At 43.2% G+C, this 20,898-nt stretch overlaps 1 protein-coding gene across 1 annotated transcript in view; it reads left to right on the plus strand.

Annotated features, from left to right (window-relative positions):
* The first annotated feature begins 9,286 nt into the window (after positions 1–9,286).
* Positions 9,287–20,898, plus strand: part of LOC124796115 (myristoylated alanine-rich C-kinase substrate-like) — a 48,438-nt gene continuing 36,826 nt past the window's right edge. Inside the window, exons 1-2 of the mRNA XM_047260204.1 lie at positions 9,287–9,427; positions 14,335–14,596. Of these exons, the coding sequence (XP_047116160.1) occupies positions 9,287–9,427; positions 14,335–14,596 (403 nt within the window). The remainder of the gene's footprint in view (positions 9,428–14,334; positions 14,597–20,898) is intronic.

Below are 20,898 nucleotides of genomic sequence, written 5' to 3' on the forward strand. Positions count from 1 at the left end.
GTCCTCCTCTGTCTCTCTGAAGGAGTCTTTTATATTAAACTTTGCGAAGCAGGCGTTAAGTGACATCAGGTGACCGTCTGACGTAGTATACGTCATCCCCTCTACCCCATTGCATACCAGGACAAGCAACTCTGACACTTTTCTCTGTCCCCAGCGGACATGGACGCGTTACACATCCGAACTGAAACCGCATGTTTCCGAACATATTATGTTCTGATTTCACTCAGTAAGTCCTAGAAGTTTGTAACGAGAATTTCCGAACACGCTGCATATGTCGTGCTGTGAATGTAACTTTGCCAGAGGAGGTTGCTCTCGGTTAATAGTACGGCGTTATGTGCTAAATTCAGAATATATCTCTTTGTGTCAGTTACTAAATCTTGTATTTGTGTTGTGGTAAATTTTGTGGTAAGGTCTTATGGGACCAGACTGCTGAGGTCATCGGTCCCTAAGCCTACACACTACTTAATCTAACTTCAACTAACTTACGCTATGGACAACACACGTACCCATGCCCGGGGAAGGACTCGAACCTCCGACGGGAGCAGCCACACGGACCGTGACAAGGCGCCCAAGACCACCCGGCTTGTGTTATGTGATTTCTACCGCCTATCCCCCAGTACTCGTTCAAATCAGTGGCTCCCTGCAAGTAGGGTTGTAGTCCGTGTCTTCCCACGGTCTGATACTGGTTAGAATAATAACACGAGATCCCGATGACCTATCAATATTTATCTCGCCCGGTAAATGGGAGAAGCTGTTTCAATTCAGGTCGCGTAGGATACGAAAATTGTGACAGTCAGTTTAGGTGTGGTAGCGCAACGAGCGATGGTTTCCTTAAAGAATCGTGCTGGTGATAGCCTACGCGGACGACCTGCTCCTACTGGTAGGCGGCCGCAGCCGCGAAGGTCTAGAGCACAAGGTAGAGGGGCAATGACCATCTTGACACAATGGTGCCAAAAAACCAAAATGAGGTAGGCACCCAACAAGTCAACCTACTTGTTATTAAAGGGCAGCTAGCCAGGAATCCGACAGTTCGAATCGAGGGCTCACCAGTTATTCGGCGCCGAAAGGCCCGATACTGTATTGCCATTGATGAAAAACGGAGTTTCGCCCAGCATACGACACAGTGACCCAGAGGTCGTTAGAAGTACTAAATAACTTTATTGCAAGTAGCTCACATTTCCTGAAGCAGTAGAGACGCTAACACTACTGTAATAGTTAATATACTGCTAACAACTGTATTATAAATAATACGACACACTAATGTGGTTCAAATGGCTCTGAACACTATGGGACTAAACTTCTGAGGTCATCAGTCCCCTAGAACTTAGAACTACTTAAACCTAACTAACCTAAGGACATCACACACATCCATGCCTGAGGCAGGATTCGAACCTGCGACCGTAGCGGTCGCGCGGTTCCAGACTGTAGCGCCTAGAACCGCTCGGCCACACCGGCAGGCCACTAATATATTAGGTGGTGGGTTACTATTGTATTGATAATATTGTCGTTGAAAGAAAGAATTAAAAATTTTAATAATCAAACGCCCTGTTTGTACGCGCGAATCGAGAAGCGAGACACCCTGACGAGTACAGCCAGCTGTTACGTGGCCGGTTTCTCGCAGCGCGGGCCCTGCCGGTCGGACGTGTGGTGCCCTTGGGGCAGGCCGTGACGCCACAATTAGGGCCGGTGCTGGAGCGAGTGCCCTGCAATTAGCGGCCGCGTACCGCCACACCGGCTCCTCAGCGCGTCGTTCTTCACGCCGGACAACGAGCCCCCCCCCCCCCACCCCGCCCACCAGCGTCCACCCTAATCCGCCCCTAGTGGCCGCACTGTCGCCTTTCTTCCTGTCGCAACGCAGCCTTTGCCTCCGACAGAGCCGCGACAGGAGACGCCCGAAAAAGTGACTGCTTAAATTGTAAAGCTACCGTAGATTACCGTAAGCAAGCGTAGACTACGATAGTTTTCCTATAGCTTTGATCAGTTAAGGTAGCACCCACGTTACCTACACGTTAGGTGTGTTGAATACCTATCAGGCGTTACCTCATAACAATCTCTTTCTTTACATATACCATCATTGTCTTACTGTGTTACCCTAGAAACCAGAAGTGGTAAATAGTCTAAAAACTGAGTGAGGATATCTAAAGGGCTGGGTAAACCTACGGAACGTTTTAGCACTACTTAATTATCCACTTGTCTGTTACTTGAAAATAAACAGTGTTTACAGCAAAACTGAAATTGCCAATGTTTAATCGGGTTTTATTCGAAAACTGTTGGTCTGTAGCGTGAAACAGAGAGATGCTGTAATAAAAGTAAAGAAAACAATACAGGCTTATCGTATAGCTCTAGAAAACGCAGTTCCTCACGAAAAACATAGAAAATATATAGCAAAAATACATCAAATATTGCCGGCCGGGGAGGCCGAGCGGTTCTAGGTGCTACAGTCTGGAACCGCGCGACCGCTACGGTCGCAGGTTCGAATCCTGCCTCGGGCATGGATGTGTGTGATGTCCTTAGGTTAGTTAGGTCTAAGTAGTTCTAAGTTCTAGGGGACTGATGACCTCAGCGGTTAAGTCCCATAGTGCTCAGAGCCATTTGAACATCAAATATCCCTTCAGTATTTCGTCGAACTTATATCAAACATGTCGGTGTTATTCATAAACGATTTTCGCTGTTATCAATAATAACAAAAACGCTTGCTCTGATCGTGATAAAGAACGTCCTATCGAGTGCAAAATAACAAAAATAATTACAATATTTTTATGTCTGTGTATGCAAACTGTACTTGCATCAAAAGTAATTGTTGTGGTTACATAGAGGCGCAGAAGTTACGCGATCAAATAATTTTTATTGCTTATCAAATGTAATGCATACTCTGTAAGGATATAAAATACTTAAAGGGCTAACACTGAATGATGTGCGGTTATAATTATATCTAAAACAACCAACCAAACAAAAAGAAACAAGAGAAGTCGTTGGCTCCCAGTTTCTCTCTTTCACATTCATTTCTGTTCCTTGCCCTACCAGTGATATCATTTACTGCGTGATTTATGTAGCCTACCAAAACTACCGAACCGTCCTTTTGGTAGAGCGCAACTCTACTAATTTCCCATTAGCTAACCATCCTCAAGAGGAGTGGTGTAAAGTAGAAGGCACTGCAGGCGGTAACTTGCGCTCTGTTACAAGAATCCTAAAATTTCTGCCAACAGGGCCTAAAATACGACTGTTTGAAAACAGGAAAATGCAGATTTAGCGCATATAAGCTAAAATTGGCACGGCTACCCGTTCAGAAATGACAACACTTGTTAGAAGTGTCAACAGTGCGTACATTTGTAGTGCCACAAAATTCTTGACACTGGCACTCTTATTCCTGCCGCTTACGCAACCACAGAAAATGTCGAATTTTACTACGTTTTGTATTTTAATATGTTACGAAGTTAATAAGTTTGATTATATCTTCAAATGAAATCAGTCGGTTGTATTTTCTATTTCTGTCGGAAACGACCCATTGCCGCGCCCCAGTGAGGTTCATGGTCGTGAACTGGCCATTGTTTCGCCTGTTAGCCGGCCAAAGATCCTACGAACAACAGCTTCCGAGACTTCGTGCAGCTGCTGTACTTCAATTCCAAAGAATAATTTTTCAATGTTTGAAGAAAGAGCATTTTCATATTATAATCAGCTCCACTGAGCAGAATGTATCTAATATTACTGTAAGTATGATATTAATTTTATGAGAAGAAAAACTGACATTTAGTTTTTTTTTCTGAGCTAAATGCCTTTTGAAATCGAAAATATTAAGAAAAAAAAAGACTCTGAGCACTATGGGACTTAACATCTATGGTCATAAGTCCCCTAGAACTTAGAGCTACTTAAACCTAACTAATCTAAGGACATCACACAACACACAGTCGAGAATATTAAGAAACAGGCACATCACATTCAGGCAGCCTACAGTATTTCGATGGAACAAGAACGGATATGGGCGTGAAACCACTAGCTTTACTGAAGGTATTGTAATACTAAAACACATTATGTAAACGCTTCAGGAAGATGTGTAGCTACTGATGTACGTAAACACGTTTGTCAATGTGTGTCAGCATTCGAAGCTATATGGCCCACACAACAATGATATCATAGAATATTTTCTTGTATATCCGCTGTTATTGGGGCGAAAGTTGTTCTACCCTGTAATACGCCAGAAAAACAAAAACTTCATTAGAGTGTTAAGCAAGCATTACCGTGGCAATTTATCAACAACGTTTTCCCCGAGCCTCGCCAAATGCAACAAACAGGAGGCATTGTGCCCTGTGAATAAGAACTGCACGAAGGTTCTAGTTCGTACTTGCCTTGCGTTGGTCAATCTCGGAATGGAAGATTCAAGACAGTAAATACAAAGCAACATCGTCATTCAGTTACACTAGCATGGACAGCACCTAAATGCTAGTTGCTTTTGTAATTAATGTGTATTTAAATACAATCTGCCAACGGCATTGGCGCAGCGGTAAAACCGAAGCGCTGTCTGGCTCGGTTAGCACTTGGATGGGTGACCGTCCGGGTCTCCCGAGCGCTGTGGCAGGTGGGGTGCACTCAGCCCTTGTGAGGCCGATTGAGGAGCGACTTGTCTGAGAAGTAGCTGCCGGGAGGCCAGTGTGCTGACCACATGCTCCTCCATATCCGCATCCAGGACGCCTTTCGGCTGAAGATGACACGGCAGTCGCTCGGTACCGATGGGCCTCCCTTGCCATGTCCGAACGGATACAGTTTCAATACTGTTAGCAATACGAGTACTACATGTGTACAAGGGTGTAACGTTATTTTATTTACTTACGAAATACACAATAAAGTATTATTATCAGTTACATAATTAAGTCTTATCATTGGTATATTGTGACGATAATATTGGCGTCATCTACGCTACATTGTGTTTCGCGCAGCATTACTGAATTGCAAGAGCGACAATTCCCATTCAAAACCAAAGAAGGAAAAACTCTATCACAAACATTTTTTTCATTTACAAAATTGCTCAGGCAAAAAGTCTGTACAAAAACAAAGAAAAATCGAGTTACCATCAATTAAATGTCAAACAAAATGTATAGTAAACCCATTCTCTATTTTAATCCGCAATTCTCTATTTTAATACGTAACGCCCCGCTTAGCTAGGGCACTGCTAAAAGGATGAGTCTTGCCGGCAAGAAATACCATCAATTTTCTGTAAGACAGCTGTTTACAGCTGATAAGATACTATGCTTCCTACTTTAGCCCTTCTGAGAGGTATGGGAGATATGTATCCTGTATCACTGCATATCAAATTATCTTTAAGAAACGAATTTCGTGATACTATCGCAGGAAACATAGCTCGCGAAACAGTCAGTTGAAGAGGGGACCAAACCTTGATTATGCTTGCAATGAAGGAAAGTCTACGTGTAGAAAAGCATGGGCCGAATGCTAAGAGTTTGAGTGCATCACGTCAGGCAGGGAAGGGGAGAAGGGACTCTTAGACGCACTGGTGATGGGATATTCTCCATTTCACTCCCGCACCTCCTTGTATGTACTTTGTCTCTCTTGGATTTCTCTGAAAAAGAACGACAAAGAGAGTTCTTTACAGGCTTCTATGTGAATGTCATTGGAATATCACAGGAAAATGCAGCTAAGTACTCTTATGAGGCCACATGACTATCTGGGGGTTCATGACACGCACGTCGTCCATAAATACTTCCCAGTTAAATGGCAAATTAGATCTTGATCACGACATATGCTCCATATGCAGTTAAGAACTGATGCAAGATGAATGTCTGCAGTTCAGATTAACAAACGATTTTCTTGGCAGTTGCAAAACTTTCTTCCGGTGCGCATATCCTTTTTTCCGTCTCAGATTTATAAAAAAGGACATCCTCCAAAACACTTCACAAACATTCAAAGACATGCGCAGGTTTTCAAGACGAAGAGCGTACCACTGCAGGGAACAATTCCCGCACCCTCGCTGTAGGCTATACCTACGACGTATCAGGCTTCCATTGTTTTTGAAGAAAATAACTATTTGCGATCAGCTCACATGCTTACGTTTTGATATAACCCAGAACCATGGAAATGATTTACAGTTTGGAAACTATGCATGTTGCTGGTATAGTATGCATAAAAGTTCCCTTTGTCACCAACACCTTGACCGTTTAATCTCTCGCTGCAGTCTAATCAGATTTCCAGAAAATGTCATCGCGTGCACTTTGATCTGCTATTTTTACTTATACCATTCTAAGTTTCAAACAGATTAATCTGTAACTGCAAGGAAACTGGATTTTCAGTGCAGAACAAGCGATATTCCAAGATTCAATGGCTGTAAGAGCTAAATTTTTACGTAATAATTTTCAGATGAACAGCTAGGTCGATGAGAAGTCAGATTTTTCAACAGTAAATAACTCTTTGGCAAGTTCTTGCATTACCTGCAAAATAATTATGTTTTAGTCTGTGACTAATTTTTTCACTTTAGTTTCACATTAAATACTGACAGTACATTTCCGTTATTTCCTCTAGCAACGTGGAACAGTAGAAACCTGAAATCGCGACGGTGGGATGGAGATCAGAACGCAGAACTTGAAGAACACAAGTCCACTGTCCTAACGCAATATCTCAATCGGTCCAGAGGACGTCAATCCGTGGAGCTACTATGGAATTTAACGATAGCTCTTTTACAGCAGTTCTGTCGTGGAAAAGTTCCTCCTGAAATTTGGGCAAATAGCAAAGAGCTTCTGGCAGAAATGTAGCTGTGAGAGCGAGTCGTGAAAGGCAAGATTCCAGATTCGAGTGCTAGTTCGGCACAAATTTTTACTCTGAAAAGAAGTCCAAAATAGCGCATACTCCGAAAGAGAGTGAACGATCCATTCCGAGAAAAAGATCTGTTTACTGCTGGGTCACGGTGTAGGGCCGGCCGGTATGGCCGAGCGGTTCTAGGCGCTTCAGTCTGGAACCGGGCGACCGCTACGGTCGCAGGTTCGAATCCTGCCTCGGGCATGGATGTGTGTGATGTCATTAGGTTGGTTAGGTTTAAGTAGTTCTAAGTTCTAGGGGACTGATGACCTCAGATGTCAAGTCCCATAGAGCTCACAGCCATTAGAACCATTTGAACCACGGTGTGGGGAGCTGTCTCGTATGACTTCAGTCACGGCTGGTAGCGATTGAGGGAAGTCTGTTACGCACAACGCTGCATGACGGACAGCCTGCGTCACCATGTGTTACCTCTGATGCGACAGTATCGTGGTGGCATTTTCCAACTGGACAAAGCTCGTCCACATGTGAAATGTCTCTCCGTGAACTATTTGCGTGAAGCTGAGGTACTCCCTGAAGTGAGCAAGATCCCGAGATCTGCCCCCGACAGGACTTGTGTGGGCCCGCCTCGGACTTCCACTCTGTTGCACTACCAGTATCTGAGCTATCAAACGCCACCTACAACAGGTGTGAGCCAGCTTGCCTCAGGAGAGATCATAATGATTTTACGACACCGTTCCCAACCGAATCAGTACATGCATCCAGAGAGAAACGCTCGCACGCGCGCGCGCACACACACACTCGCGCACGCACGCACACACACACACACACACACACACACACACACACATACACATACACACACACACACACACACACACACACACACACACACACACACACACACCAAAATCGAAAAATATAAATAAGCATACAGAGGAATAGTAGACGCTTCCACAACTACATCAAAACGAAAGACTATAGCATCCCGCAGTGTCAAAACAAAGTACACGAGGTGTAAGTGGATCTACGCAACACGAAAACGAAAATGTATTCCGGGTCAATGACGTTTCAATCTAACACCTACGAGAACATTCAGAATGAAGTAGATATGGAAAACGTGAGTAACAATAGTTATTTAATATTGTTTAGTTGCGGTAATTTACAACATGAGCACTGATTGCTATCTTACCAAAGTAGTTTCTAAGAAAAACCACATTGTTACAGTGACCGCTGAAACTGCTTTAAAATAATTCAAAAGGGTGGAACGGTCACGCGTTCAAAATAAAGACTACCATTAATTTTAGTTAAATAATAATATCAGTGAAACCTGACGCTGTCAGAGAGGAGATAGCGGTCTAAATGTATTTTATCAAATAAAATTTTTGTAAGTAATAACTTTTAATACCTAGGCCGCAATTTTGTCATTACAATTAAAGTATGATAATTAGTTGAGTTTGCTTTCTACAGCCAACTTCAGATCGTTGAAAATGTAAAAATTGGTGAATATACAGGGGAAAGTATGATTAGCTGCAGTCACGCAATGACGTGCATTCGTAGATACCAAGATAATGATAGTACGTAGCTTAAAAACGTCAGCGTCAGCAAGCCAGGATGTAGACCGTTATTTCGTTGGATAACGATAGTAATGAAAGAAAATGGCCAGTTGCATCCAACTTTTGCTCATGCCACAGGCCATTTTCCTTCATTACTACTACTATCCTGCGTGGTTGCCGTCTACAGTCTGGCTTACTCACGGTGATGTTTGTAAACTACGCACTGTCATTGTGTTGCTCTCTGCCGCTGCGGTCGCAGGTTCGAATCCTGCCTCGGGCATGGATGTGTGTGATGTCCTTAGGTTAATTAGGTTTAAGTAGTTCTAAGTCTAGGGGACCGATGACCTCAGATGTTAAGTCCCATAGTGCTTAGAGCCATTTGAATTGTGTTGGTATTTACGAATGCAAGTTAGTGCATGACTGCAGATAATGATGCTTTCCTATACATATTCATCGCTTTTTACATTTTCAAGGACCTGAAGATGGCTGCAAAAAGCAGCCGAAACCAGTTAGCATACTTTAATTGTAACAGCAAAATTGCGGTCTAGGCATTAAAGGGTCGTTTCCTTTAAAAAAATTTATTTAATAAATAATAACAGATTGTTTAAACTGACTGAAAATGTGACAGTCATATCATTTGAATGTACCGTACATATTCTGCGTACAGTATGATGGTTAGCAGCTAGGACGTGCAGTGATTAAGACACAACTTCTAATGGTACGACCATCGACATTCACTCTGCTGTCTCGCAGTCTAAAATCGTTTTAGACCGAAAAAGTGAGGGATTTTTCCGACAGCTGATAAACGAACCCCACCTACTAACGAATAAATTGTGTGGAATCGTTCGTTTTTCATCGTGGGTCTTTCTCTGCAGTTCTGGAAAATCGCGGATGTCGGCTGTTTTAGAACCCACAAAGTGGACCGGACAAACCCTTGCTCGCCGAAGCTGCTGAGACGGCGAAAGACGGGAGCGATGAAGATTAATGGGCTGGCACACAGCAAAGAAAAGGCCCAGCTGGCTGCTGACATTTCATCCGCGGTGGCGCGGCCCGGCGATCGATCAAGGAGGCGACAGCCGGTGCTAGAAGCGGAGACCGCCCTCTCGAGGACGGTGGTGATCGCGTTGCACTGCGGAAGCTGCAGCGGCGGAGTCCTCCTCCCACGTGCGAATAAATCTGGAAGCAGCTAAACAAAAAACTATTTATCTTCAACCTTTTCACGCCGCCACGTCGCGTACAACAAAGCTAAAAAGAGCGACCACACGTACAGAGGTGCACACCAGTGGAAAAGGACTGTTCGTGACAGCGATACAATATACTTGTCGCACAAATGAAATACAGGAGGGCAAGTCCGACGTCACAATGCACCTACGCCCCTACAATAGGGGACGGCAAAACCTGCGCATTTACGGGAAAAAAAGTGATCCCGGGAGCACTTTAATTTTGAACCACCTGCGGAGAAAAAAAGAAATAAACACAGCGCGGTGTGCACACTCCCTGGCAGCCGGACGGAAATAATAAATGAATGCGGCAGCCAAACAGTGCAGGGAGGGTAGTAGAAAGAGGGATGGGGGGGGGGGGGGGAGAGGCCAAAGGCAGTCTGACCCAGTGCCTGGGGGCAGGGGTGCGGCAGTTACAGCTCTTACTCTACTCCGCCACCTAGCTGTCTGTAATACCGGCAGTGTCCAAAATAGTTACGAGCGAATACGATATCTTAACAGCTATTTTTCATCTATGAACGAAGCGGTCTAGAGTTTAGTACACTCTTCTCTTTTCTTCATACTAATAGTGTTCGAAGGTCAGTGCTCGGACTTCAGTTTCCTAAAGCAGAACGACGCCAGTAACTCAAAAACAGAGCCTTTCAGAATTACGTGATTTCCGAGCCTTGATAAGCACAAAACAGTTTTAAATTGCTAATACAGCCGTCTGTAGCCGTGTGTGTATTGTGAAAGACTGATCGTTGGTTCGAGTCAAACAAGTGCAAAAACTTTTATATTTCTATTTAAATTCCTTATTTATTAACAAACAGAAATGTTAATTAACAAGTATTGAATCATAATTTGTTGATAAAAACATTTTTATCTTTAATTACTGTTCGTATGAAAATAAAATAATGATACAGACATGTGAAATGCATTTTTGTTAAACGAAAAAAATTAAATACATCAATAATACTGTTCACTGAGAAAAAAATATTTTATTTCCTATTTGATGATGTTTGCTCTAAATTTTAATTTAATTGGAACACTGACGTTTTCATACGAGCAGTAATTAAAAATAAAAAGATGTTAGTTTTGTTAAAAATTATGATTTAATATCTGTTAATTAACATTTATATTTGTTAATTAATATGGACTTTAAATAAAAGTAACAAAAACAATTTTACTTCCAGCGAGATTAGAACAAACTACTTTACGATCAAAAGACTTTTTCCACATGCATTCAGTTGCCGTCGACTACGTTAATAGCTTAAAAATGTTTTGTATTTCACAGCACTCGCAAATCTGATCTTTAAAGGTGAGTTTTTCGTGCTTTTGTGATAATTGCGCTGACTTATTTTAGGAGACTTACTTCCCGACACTGAGCTTTAATTGCTTTAAGCATGAAGGAAATAGAATATGGCCAGTCCATATGGTTCCCTCTTAAGTCACTGGGGACGAAGAAGCAGTTCAGCTGGAAAGATGCCATTGGCATAAACTGATCTAGAGAAACCATAGAAAAGATGGTTCCCGATGGCTTGTCTCAAATACGAGTTCTGTGTTCTTATTTCGACTTCAGGGCTGGGAATCACCTCACCTTTTGGTCAAACGGATTGTCAACTACTGAGAAACCATGAAAGCATACTGCGGTGACGTGTATTTTTCACTAATTTGAACCGGATTGGGCGAGAAGCCAGATACTCCACGCGCGTCGTTTTAAGTTCCGTACGTTTGCAAATCGATAGTACAGTAAATAATCGTGAGCCACCTCGCTGGATTTGCCTCCTGAGGTCAACAGCAAGCGGTTTCCTGTCTTTTCGCTCATGATTCCACATAGCCCTCAGCTGTAGCACAAAGGAAAAATCCTGTGCCTGCTGTTGCGGAATTTAACAACAAAATAAAATTGCTTTGGAAGTATGAATACCTGATATGAAGTCGTACATTTATGGGCGTTTATTGTAAGTACAGAGACAGGTTTTGTTGGTTTTACCTCGTATGTCTTTTCAAGACATTATCCATTCTATACAGCTACTCTTCCAAGTCCTTTACCGTCTCTGAAAGAAATGCATAGTTCTTATTTTTTCTCCCTGAACTTGCTTTTCCAAATTTCCCCTTGGTTTCGCTTGCTGCTTGCTCCAAGTGCAGACTGAATAAAATGGATAGAAGGTTATTAACCTGTCTCACTCTCGTCTCAACTATCGTCTCCATTTCATTTTCTTCGATTCTTGCAAGTGCAGTCTCATGCAGTTACAGATAATCTTTCGTCCTCTGTATTATATCTGCGCTAAGTTCCAAACTGCAAAGAAGCTATTCCAGTCAACACAGAAAAAATTTAAATTTAAAAATGCTATAGGTCTGGGTTTGATTTAGTTGACTCAGCCTTCTACTTTGTCTTCAATTTTGGATGAAGAAAAATGTAAATTAATGTGAGATGGTAATAACTACTGCAACAAAATTGGTGAAATACAACAGTAAGCGAAATTTAACATTACAGCATTCTCACAGCCCGATACAAATAACGACATTCATTTAATAAAGACTTAATGAAATAAAAAATGTACAGAGGAAAGTGTTTTCCTAGAATTGCTGAAAGCTAATCTGGCGCAATTATGCAACTCTAATTTTATCGATCAAGGTTGTCAAGTATTTCCCAGTTTGAAGCTCGAACGTATTATCCTCCCACATCAGGATCTCATGTATCTAACATTTAAGAACAGATTAAATTTTCAGCAGCAACTGTCCATAAACAGCCTTGTACTTGATTCTGAAATTGTGTGTCGCGGATACAGTAATCAACACGGAACAAAACACATCTTTATCCGGGATAGTTAAGGCTCTGAAGGCATCGTTGGCGAAAGTAGAGGGTCACGCTGTGGGTGTCGAGCCAGCAAAATGCAAAAATATGTCTGGAAATTTCAAAGTGTAACGCGGAACGATACTTAGTTACATCGTTGGTCACTGACGTTGCAGCACCATGAAGACAGCATGTAACAAACGTCAAATTTCCACGTAGTGTAGGCGAAAGCTGTGTAAAGTGGTCAGGCTAAGGTAGTCCTGTTTTTTAAGTGAGTAGCAACAGACGGAAATTCACAGAAATGAGTCATTATGATCTAAAAATATTGAAGTATAATATCGAATAGTTTAATTACCTTAGGGTCAAGTTAGTACTTTAAACAATTCCGTTTTCACAAAGTAGGAAAATGGCCATTTTGCCCGACTTGACAGTTAGAGACACACAAAGAGATAGTGACGGTGAGTTGGGCTGAATAGTGGGTGACAATGAGCAAATGGCAGTGGATGGTTTAGGAATGGTGGTGATCGCTGAAACAACCGGTTTTCGGTTGTTTTTTTTTTAACGCCTGTTTATCCAGACTATTAAAACCGTTAAAAATAACCGGTTTCTGAAATAGCCGACTTTCGGTTTTATTTCCTATTATTTCTTTCATTAATAGTAGAAATCGAACAAAGTTTGAAAAATTTTGACTACCTCTGTTTTAAGATACACAGAATTGAAATATTAAATTAAACAGGCTAATGAAAGAAAACTTAATCCGTTCAACGTTAGTTGCTTTTCTCGAAATGTGGTAAGTGGTTGAATACTACAAAAAAAAAAGTCACCAGTATTCTCCTATTAAATGTATTGTTTTGAAACTCTGCTCAAAAATCTTTTTGTAATCGTGGATCGTGTCACTATTTGGACATCACGAGTAGTCAGTGCTAAAGGGTGAAACTGAGGTTGGAGGATTATATTTTTCGTGTAAGCAGATAAAGGCATGTTTTGTAGACGCAGCCAGCAGATAAGCGGCTTTCTTTTTTATTGCAAACTATGAATGAATTTAAAGTTTTCTCCTTATATTGGGTCACAAATTTGTTGTGGGTTCTCCTGTTTTAAATCTTTTAAAGCAAACGGGACACTGTACTTCATTGATACCGCCCTTCGTAAAAACTTCCAGACGAGGGATGCTGCCATTCTGTAACACAACTGTTGTCCGACGACGACAGTCAGAAACAATCATATAGATCAGATGGAGCAAGTCTTGCACATTGCATGTACTCACGTACCAGCTAATATGTCACACCACATGGTGACAGGTACATTATTGTCTTAACAATGGTGTACCAGTTCTTAAAGCGCCATGTGTCTGTTGCTCGGTTCTGTTGGCACTGTTATGCCGATCACTTTCTCCATTTTCTATAATAACGCAATATTTCAAAGCAATGTAAATTTTAGGAATAAAAGTTATTCGTTCTTTGAAAAAAATGTTTTTATTGAAAAGGAAAAATTTTAGCACTGCTCCTACGACTAATTGATATTTCGGGTTTTTAGCCAGTTATTAGTAAAAATAAAAATACCTATTATAACCTAGAGCAAACAAATACCGAAAAATTCCGATTATTCCGAACTAAAGTACCGGTATCGGTTTTAACTGCCAGTTTTTCTCATCCATGGGATGGACTAGTGACTTACCGCTAAGGACTAATGAGTGAGATTGTGGGAGCGTGACGTGAGTCGCATGTTAAAAAGAGTGCGAATATGTTGGTATGTCAAAGTTTTTGGGAAAATTTTTATAGGTGCTGAGGAAGGAAGAATGAGGTAACTGGTACCCCACTTTTAAAACAGCGGCATGTTAGCCTTTTTTGTGTTCCGATAGGAGCATATTTCCTCTGGTTACTTTATACGCACAAGATATAGAATTTTGTTATTTTCTGCCCTTCCTGGAGTTTCGATTTTAAAGGACAACATTATACTCTACAGCGAATGATCGAGTTTCATACAAACGTGTAAATGGAGTCTATCAACGCCTACAGTAGCGGATTAACAGGCTACACAATCAACTCCTGACGTCGACTCTGGAACGCAGGCTCTGAAAATTCCTGCCGACGCAGGGGCACGTGGGGGAGGAGAGGATGATGGCCGGTGTCGCGACCAGAGAGGACAGGAGAGGGGAGGGGAGGGGAGGAGGCGAGGCGAGACCCAGGCCGCCGGCGCGCCGCTGCCCGGCGCCCGCCATCTGTTTGCCGCGGCTCGCGCCGTCCGCGGACGAAACAAGGCAATGAATCAGCGCGGGGGCGGCGGAGGCGGAGGTTGAGGGAGGGGGAGGGGGGCACGAGGTTGGAGGCCGGGGCTTTATTGGCAATCACGGCGTCGCGGGGGCGGCGTGGCGCTCCAATCCGGCTTATTGGACGCTCCTCGGCCCGCCCGCCGGATACATCTGCCGCTTCAGACTTAACGCCGCCACCGGCTCCATTTCCGTTCTATATTCCACCTCCCCTCCCTCGGCGTTCCAGCCTTCTTGAGCTTAAAGGGTGCAACGACCATGTCAACGAGTTCCTTGGGAAAAAAAACAAGCCTCCAACGTAGGAGAGTATGAGTTACCGCTTACTTTTAGAACCGCATTTCACAGCTGTAAGTCACCAACGATCCAAATTCGTGGCTTGATGTACTTGAAAGTGCTGTATTTACGTCAATTTCTTATATTCATTTTATCTCAAAGAATAGATACTAAATGAATGAAATGCACTGAGCCGAAATTAATGGATCGATAGGGATGACCTTTTCTACATCAGGGGTGTCCAATCCGCGGCCGGCGGGCCGCATGAGGCCCAAACAAGTATCAATACGGCCCAGGAAGTTGACATGCATCACACGATCAGTTGAAAAAAAAAATCCATAAAATTCCGTTCCAGATAGAGTGAATATTTACAGTGAAACTCACGGCACATGGCACTACTCTCTCACTGCCACCCCGCTCTTTCAAGTGTTGAGCATATTATATGCTGCCGAAAGATACTCGTCTTCTTCCAGTAATGTGAGCCAGGTAAGCTAAAAGGTTAGGCACCTCTGCTCTACACCCACATTATTACTATGCAATTCGCAATTAAGTGGCTGGCAGAAAGTTCATATCGAACCGTCTTCAGGCTATTTCTTTACTATTTCACTTTCGAACAGCGCGCGGGAAAAGCGGACACTTAAATCTTTCCGTGCGAGAAAGTAGGTGATTGAAATTTCATGAGAAGATTCTGCCGCAACGAAGATCACCCAACTCTCTTTCATACCCACCGCGCTCTCGAGTGTAATGCCGTCGGAGATGAGGACACCATTAAATAGCAGGAGAGCCGTTCCTGCCCCAAGATAGCGTGTGCGTGGTGGCGGTGGGTTCCATTCTACCTGTGCCACTGCTAGTGTGATATTACAATTAACAATAACACCCTTTACTCTGCAAGACGTCCGTGCGAAGGGTGGTTTCGGTATCTCGATGACGAGCGTAATTTCCTTAGCAATGAGCGGTTGCTATGACAGCATAACACCGGCCGGCAGTGCGAGTATCCAAGTTCCAAAGCAGAGGTGCTACCTAAAGCCGCCCTCACACAAAGCGTGTTTCTCAATGCGACGCCAGACGTGGTGTCCGTCGTGGTTGCTACACATCTTTCGCGTAAATCACACAGTTTTTTTTACGAAGATGGACGCCCATAAAATAGCTGTGATAACTTTGATAGCGATTGTCGAAGAAGAGCCGAGATTCTGGACTCGTCGATGGCTTGAACAGCGAATTGCTAGTAGAGGAACGCTACATAACGCTGTAAAACTATGTGAGAGCCACATTAATAGAAATTATTCGTTAAGTCAACTGAATCTTCATCCTATTTTCGGTTTTAAACTGAATATAGTTAAAGTACAACGTTTAAAGTCAGATTGCGTTTGCGTAATATCCATATCCTCAATGTAGGATTGACTACCATCACTCTGAAGTAAACTACTTCACCACATAGATTTCAAGATCGAGATCCGTTTCGTAAATCCTTTTAAGTGGAGCAGGATATTTTTTCGAACCTGCTAATCATAATTCAAAAAAGATATTTACCGGCGAGATACAAACATGAGTTAGTCGATAATATGGCTGTTTCATAATAGAAAAAACTTCCAGTGTATAACTTCTGTTGAGCTGGTCTTCGCAAAAAGAGTTGCAAGAAATTCATTATTTATAACACGTAACATCGACTTTCGAGATAATACTTCTATTAAGTGAATAAGAAAAACCCAGAGGCTTTTACAAAACGAAAGATGAAAAAAAGTGGCGCAAACTTGGTACCGTTTGCTTCACGACACAGGAGATCACGACGTTATCAACTGAGGTACAGCTTCTTCATGGCAACTGCGCCGCCGGCCGCTGTGGCTGAGCGGTTCTAGGCGTTTCAGTCCGGAACCGCGCTGCTGCTACGGTCGCAGGTTCGAATGCTGCCTCCGGCATGGATGTGTGTGATGTCCTTAGGTTAGTTAGGTTTAAGTAGTTGCAGGTCTAGGAGACTGATGATCTCAGATGTCAAGTCCCATAGTGCTTAGAGCCATTTGAGCAACTGTGCCTCCATATATGGCATACGCTGTCTAAATACTGTTTCTACTAATGTCATTATTTGATAATTGAACCAAAAAGACGCGCTTTTGATAGATCATCATTGTGTCGTAGCATTGAAACGGGATAGTTTAGTAACATACAAGTTATAACACAAAACATCAATTACAGGAAGTCTTTGCCTACCAATATGTAGTTTCCTGTCATTTTATTACAACAAATCGTGGGTACAAAGACGCTTTTGCGAGAGATCCTCCGTTTTCTGGCGGTTTATAATCGCGCACATTCAAAGCGCGTTCTCTATGAAAAAAACCAAGAGATACGATGTTTAACGCCATACATTATGGCGGCTCCTAAGTTCTGCTTGTGACGTAAAACGATTTCGCATCTCATTGGCCATGTTTCTCACCAGGAGACAAAAATCTGACATGCCAGACTCTTTGTTTCACGCTTCCCAGTATGATGTAACATGGAATTCCTCACTGTGACGTCACCTGCTCCTCGTCCAATTCCGTTTTAAGGTACGTGAGAGGACTGCGGAAGCAAGGCAGGCCCCTAAACCACCAGATACAGTGGTGGCTTTAAGGCCAGGGACTAGCTGATGGCGCTGCTCGGCGTTGATGAAGTTGCGTGGCCCATATGGTGCCGAAGGACAGCGTGGAGAATTATAGCCGAATACAGCGTGCTCCTAGGGACTCAGCGGCGAGTAGTTAATAGTCGCTCCGGCAAGCTTTGTTGTGACAGGGCCCCGCCTCCAGTCACGCAGCGCAACGTTATGGCACGTCATGTGGAAGCTCAGCTCAGCTGAGGGACACTGGGGTCTTGTGTCGTGCTGTGCCAGCACTCGGCCTTTCACTGGGTTGCAAAGTGCACTTGCCGCAACATCGGCGTACATCACGGTTTACAGTAAAAGATCCATTCTCAAATTCGAAATTGTTTCGAATATTTCAATGCTGTCACTACAAACTGTCTCGAATTTGCCTACTGTAAATACATGTTTCATTACGCAGTAGTTCCTGCAATGACTACGGGTGAAAACATAAAATATCGGGATATTAGCTTTATGGGAAGAGGCTGCTGGACTTACTGCGCACCATGGCATGGTAACACTGTTGGCTCCCTTACCTGCGAACAAAAAAAAAAAAAAAAAAAAGATGTTACTATGCCATTTGATACGAAACAAAGCAATTTACACAATTAACAGGCTTAATCGTACTATGTTACAGTACTTACAAAATGTAGAATAGAGGAATAGGAAAAACATGAAGCAGAAGTGTCTTGGGGTATACTGAAACAATGTAATACGGTGTAGAGGATTATAGACATATGAACTTGGTAATGAGAAATGGTTGTAAGATAACCGCCACCATTCTAATAACGATTACTGGTACGTAGGCACAGAAGACCCGAGAGATAAGCGAGAAGTTTAATTCAGGCATTTGATCATGAATTGCGAAGTAATTATGTAGATGTAAACACCAGCTAGATTTAGATTCAACTTCGGTTGGAATGGTGACGTTGTTCCTCCAGCAGAACCAAGCAAATTGTTTCATCTAACGATCTCAAACGTTCCTTAGCCCTCCGTCATTAATCACTGTGTTGCCAGTATGATACCGAGCGAGGTGGCGCAGTGGTTAGCACGCTGGACTCGCATACGGGAGCACGACGGTTCAATCCCGCGTCCGGCCATCCTGATTTAGGTTTTCCGTGATTTCCCTAAAATCGCTCCAGGCAAATGCCGGGATGGTTCCTTTGAAAGGCCACGGCCGACTTCCTTCCCCGTCCTTCCCCTCTCCGATGAGACTGATGACCTCGCTGTTTGGTCTCTTCCCCCAAAAAACCCAACCAACCAACCCCAGTATGATATTGCACCCCAATGAAAAGAAAGACCACAATAAGAAAGAAGCAGCAAAGATAAGTTTGGGCGTAGTACGGAATAACAACAGAGGCTGTCTTGTGCACTTAGACAGAAGCAGTCTGTGCTACTCCGCAGCTGTAACATTCGGTGAAGATGATTCCTATTGTGGATCAGCGCATACTGGCTAATTCAGCAACTTTCATTGTTTCCCCGCAATCTTTCTGCCGCCAGTAGTTAAAGCTGTTAGGGTATTCCAGAATGATGTTCTGAGCAGAGGCAACACAACAGTAGCGTGTTTCGACTATCTTGTTTGATGCGAAATGCTATTAGGTATACTGCGGACTTAACAGTTAGTGCAGCTGGAAAAGCAGAGACTCCTAGCGTTTCAGATATGATGCTATAGAAGGATGTTCAAAATTAGGTAGACTGATAAAATAAAAAATGACAAAGAGAAAAATATTTTGTGGTGTGCGTACTGTAAGACCTTCAGTACACACACCATCAGATTATTTGACTTGTCGCTCTAACGAAGTAGGCGAGTGCCAGCAATATGTCTTGTGGTCTTACCGTGGCGTGTTTATCTTCTACCGTTAGGTCAGACGATAGAAAAGCCACTTGCACGCTTAGAATAGCAGATTGACGGTGACCAACTTTAAACACAACTTGATTAATTTTCACACACATTTATTAAAATAATAAAAAGCATAGACATTACGTAACTTGATTCTGGATGCTGTTTACAATTGACAATCTGAAGTTCCTTTGGTCTTGGTACGTTAATCTTATTCTCACATATCTCTGATACTTGACAAAGTGTCTATTCATTTATCTTCATGGCTATGTACAGGAATATGGTAATCTTATTAGGCGCAGACTGAAACTTGACTATAGACTGGTACAGACTAATGCAGACTGGTACAGACTGCCGCAGACAAATGCAGACTCGTACAGACTAATTCAGACTGACTAATCGGAGGTCTGTACACTTGTTATAATACCCCGTGCGTTCATGTATCACTGCGCGAGTGTGATCTGCGAGGAGAAAAGGTTCTACGTTAGCAGCGATCTCATTGGCTGCGTTACATATTAATACGCGGATCTGCGGAAGCAGAATTTGGTCCGTCTCGAAGGCAGCGCCATCTCGTAGTGCGAAGACGGACGAGTGCTGCGCCTGCGCTGTTGTGCTTAGCGGGGCGCGCTCTAGTGGGAAAGTTGTGTACGCGCTCACTACGCGGAACTATGTACACAACACATTTCAAATTATTTATTTATTTTTTGTTTTGTTTTGTTTGACAAAGAACACGTCGTTACTGTACTAGCAGAATTCACAAGTCCAAAGAGCTAAGCCAGAGAAGTGTCCAGTAACAAGCACGGTAGACCACTTTCGCAAAGTACAATGAGTAGGCAGTATCTGAGCGGCGAATGATGACCAGATGAGAGGAGAGCGAGTTTACTACCGGACGTTGTAACGTCCGGTGGTCGCTCCCGATCTGGCGGGCAGTGCCGCTGGCGCGTTCGGACGATGGACAGCGCGGCCTGGTGTTTGGCCACCGCACTTGACCTGCAGCTGCTATTGGCGCACTGTGATAAAGCGGAAGTTGTGGTGACGTTGGATGATAAGGCAAGTGTTAAGACATCAACGAGTAATTGCCGTAGTACTTGACGGAGCTTTAGAGGGTAAGAACTGTAGCGGAAGGCAGAGATGGAAATACGTTCAACAAATAATTGAGTACGTCCTGTTTAAGTGCTACTCCGAGCTGAGGAGGTTGCTACAAGGGAGGAATTCGTGGCGACCACATAAAACCAGTTCAGAAGACTGATGACACAAAACAACGAAGCTACGGCTAATAGTAATATGTAAACAGCTTCCGTTGCGTCTCTACCGAAAGCAGCACTGCACATTTGCAAGATGTGGTGCTATAGTTTCTTCAGGAGCCTTTCGGAAAGCCATCTACTACTAGCGCAACCTCTTGGTTTAGCCTTTATCATCAAGGTACGTGCTCCCTAATGTCAGCTCACAGACCGCCCTAAAATGTTCAAATGTGTGTGAATTCCTGAGAGACCAAACTGCTGAGGTCATCTGTCCCTAGACTTACACACGACTTTAAACTAACTTACGCTAAGGACAACACATACACCGAAGCCCGAGGGCGGGCTCGAACCTCCGGCGGGAGGGG

This window comes from Schistocerca piceifrons, chromosome 4, assembly GCF_021461385.2.
Source record: "Schistocerca piceifrons isolate TAMUIC-IGC-003096 chromosome 4, iqSchPice1.1, whole genome shotgun sequence".
NCBI classification, from domain to species: Eukaryota; Metazoa; Arthropoda; class Insecta; order Orthoptera; family Acrididae; genus Schistocerca; species Schistocerca piceifrons.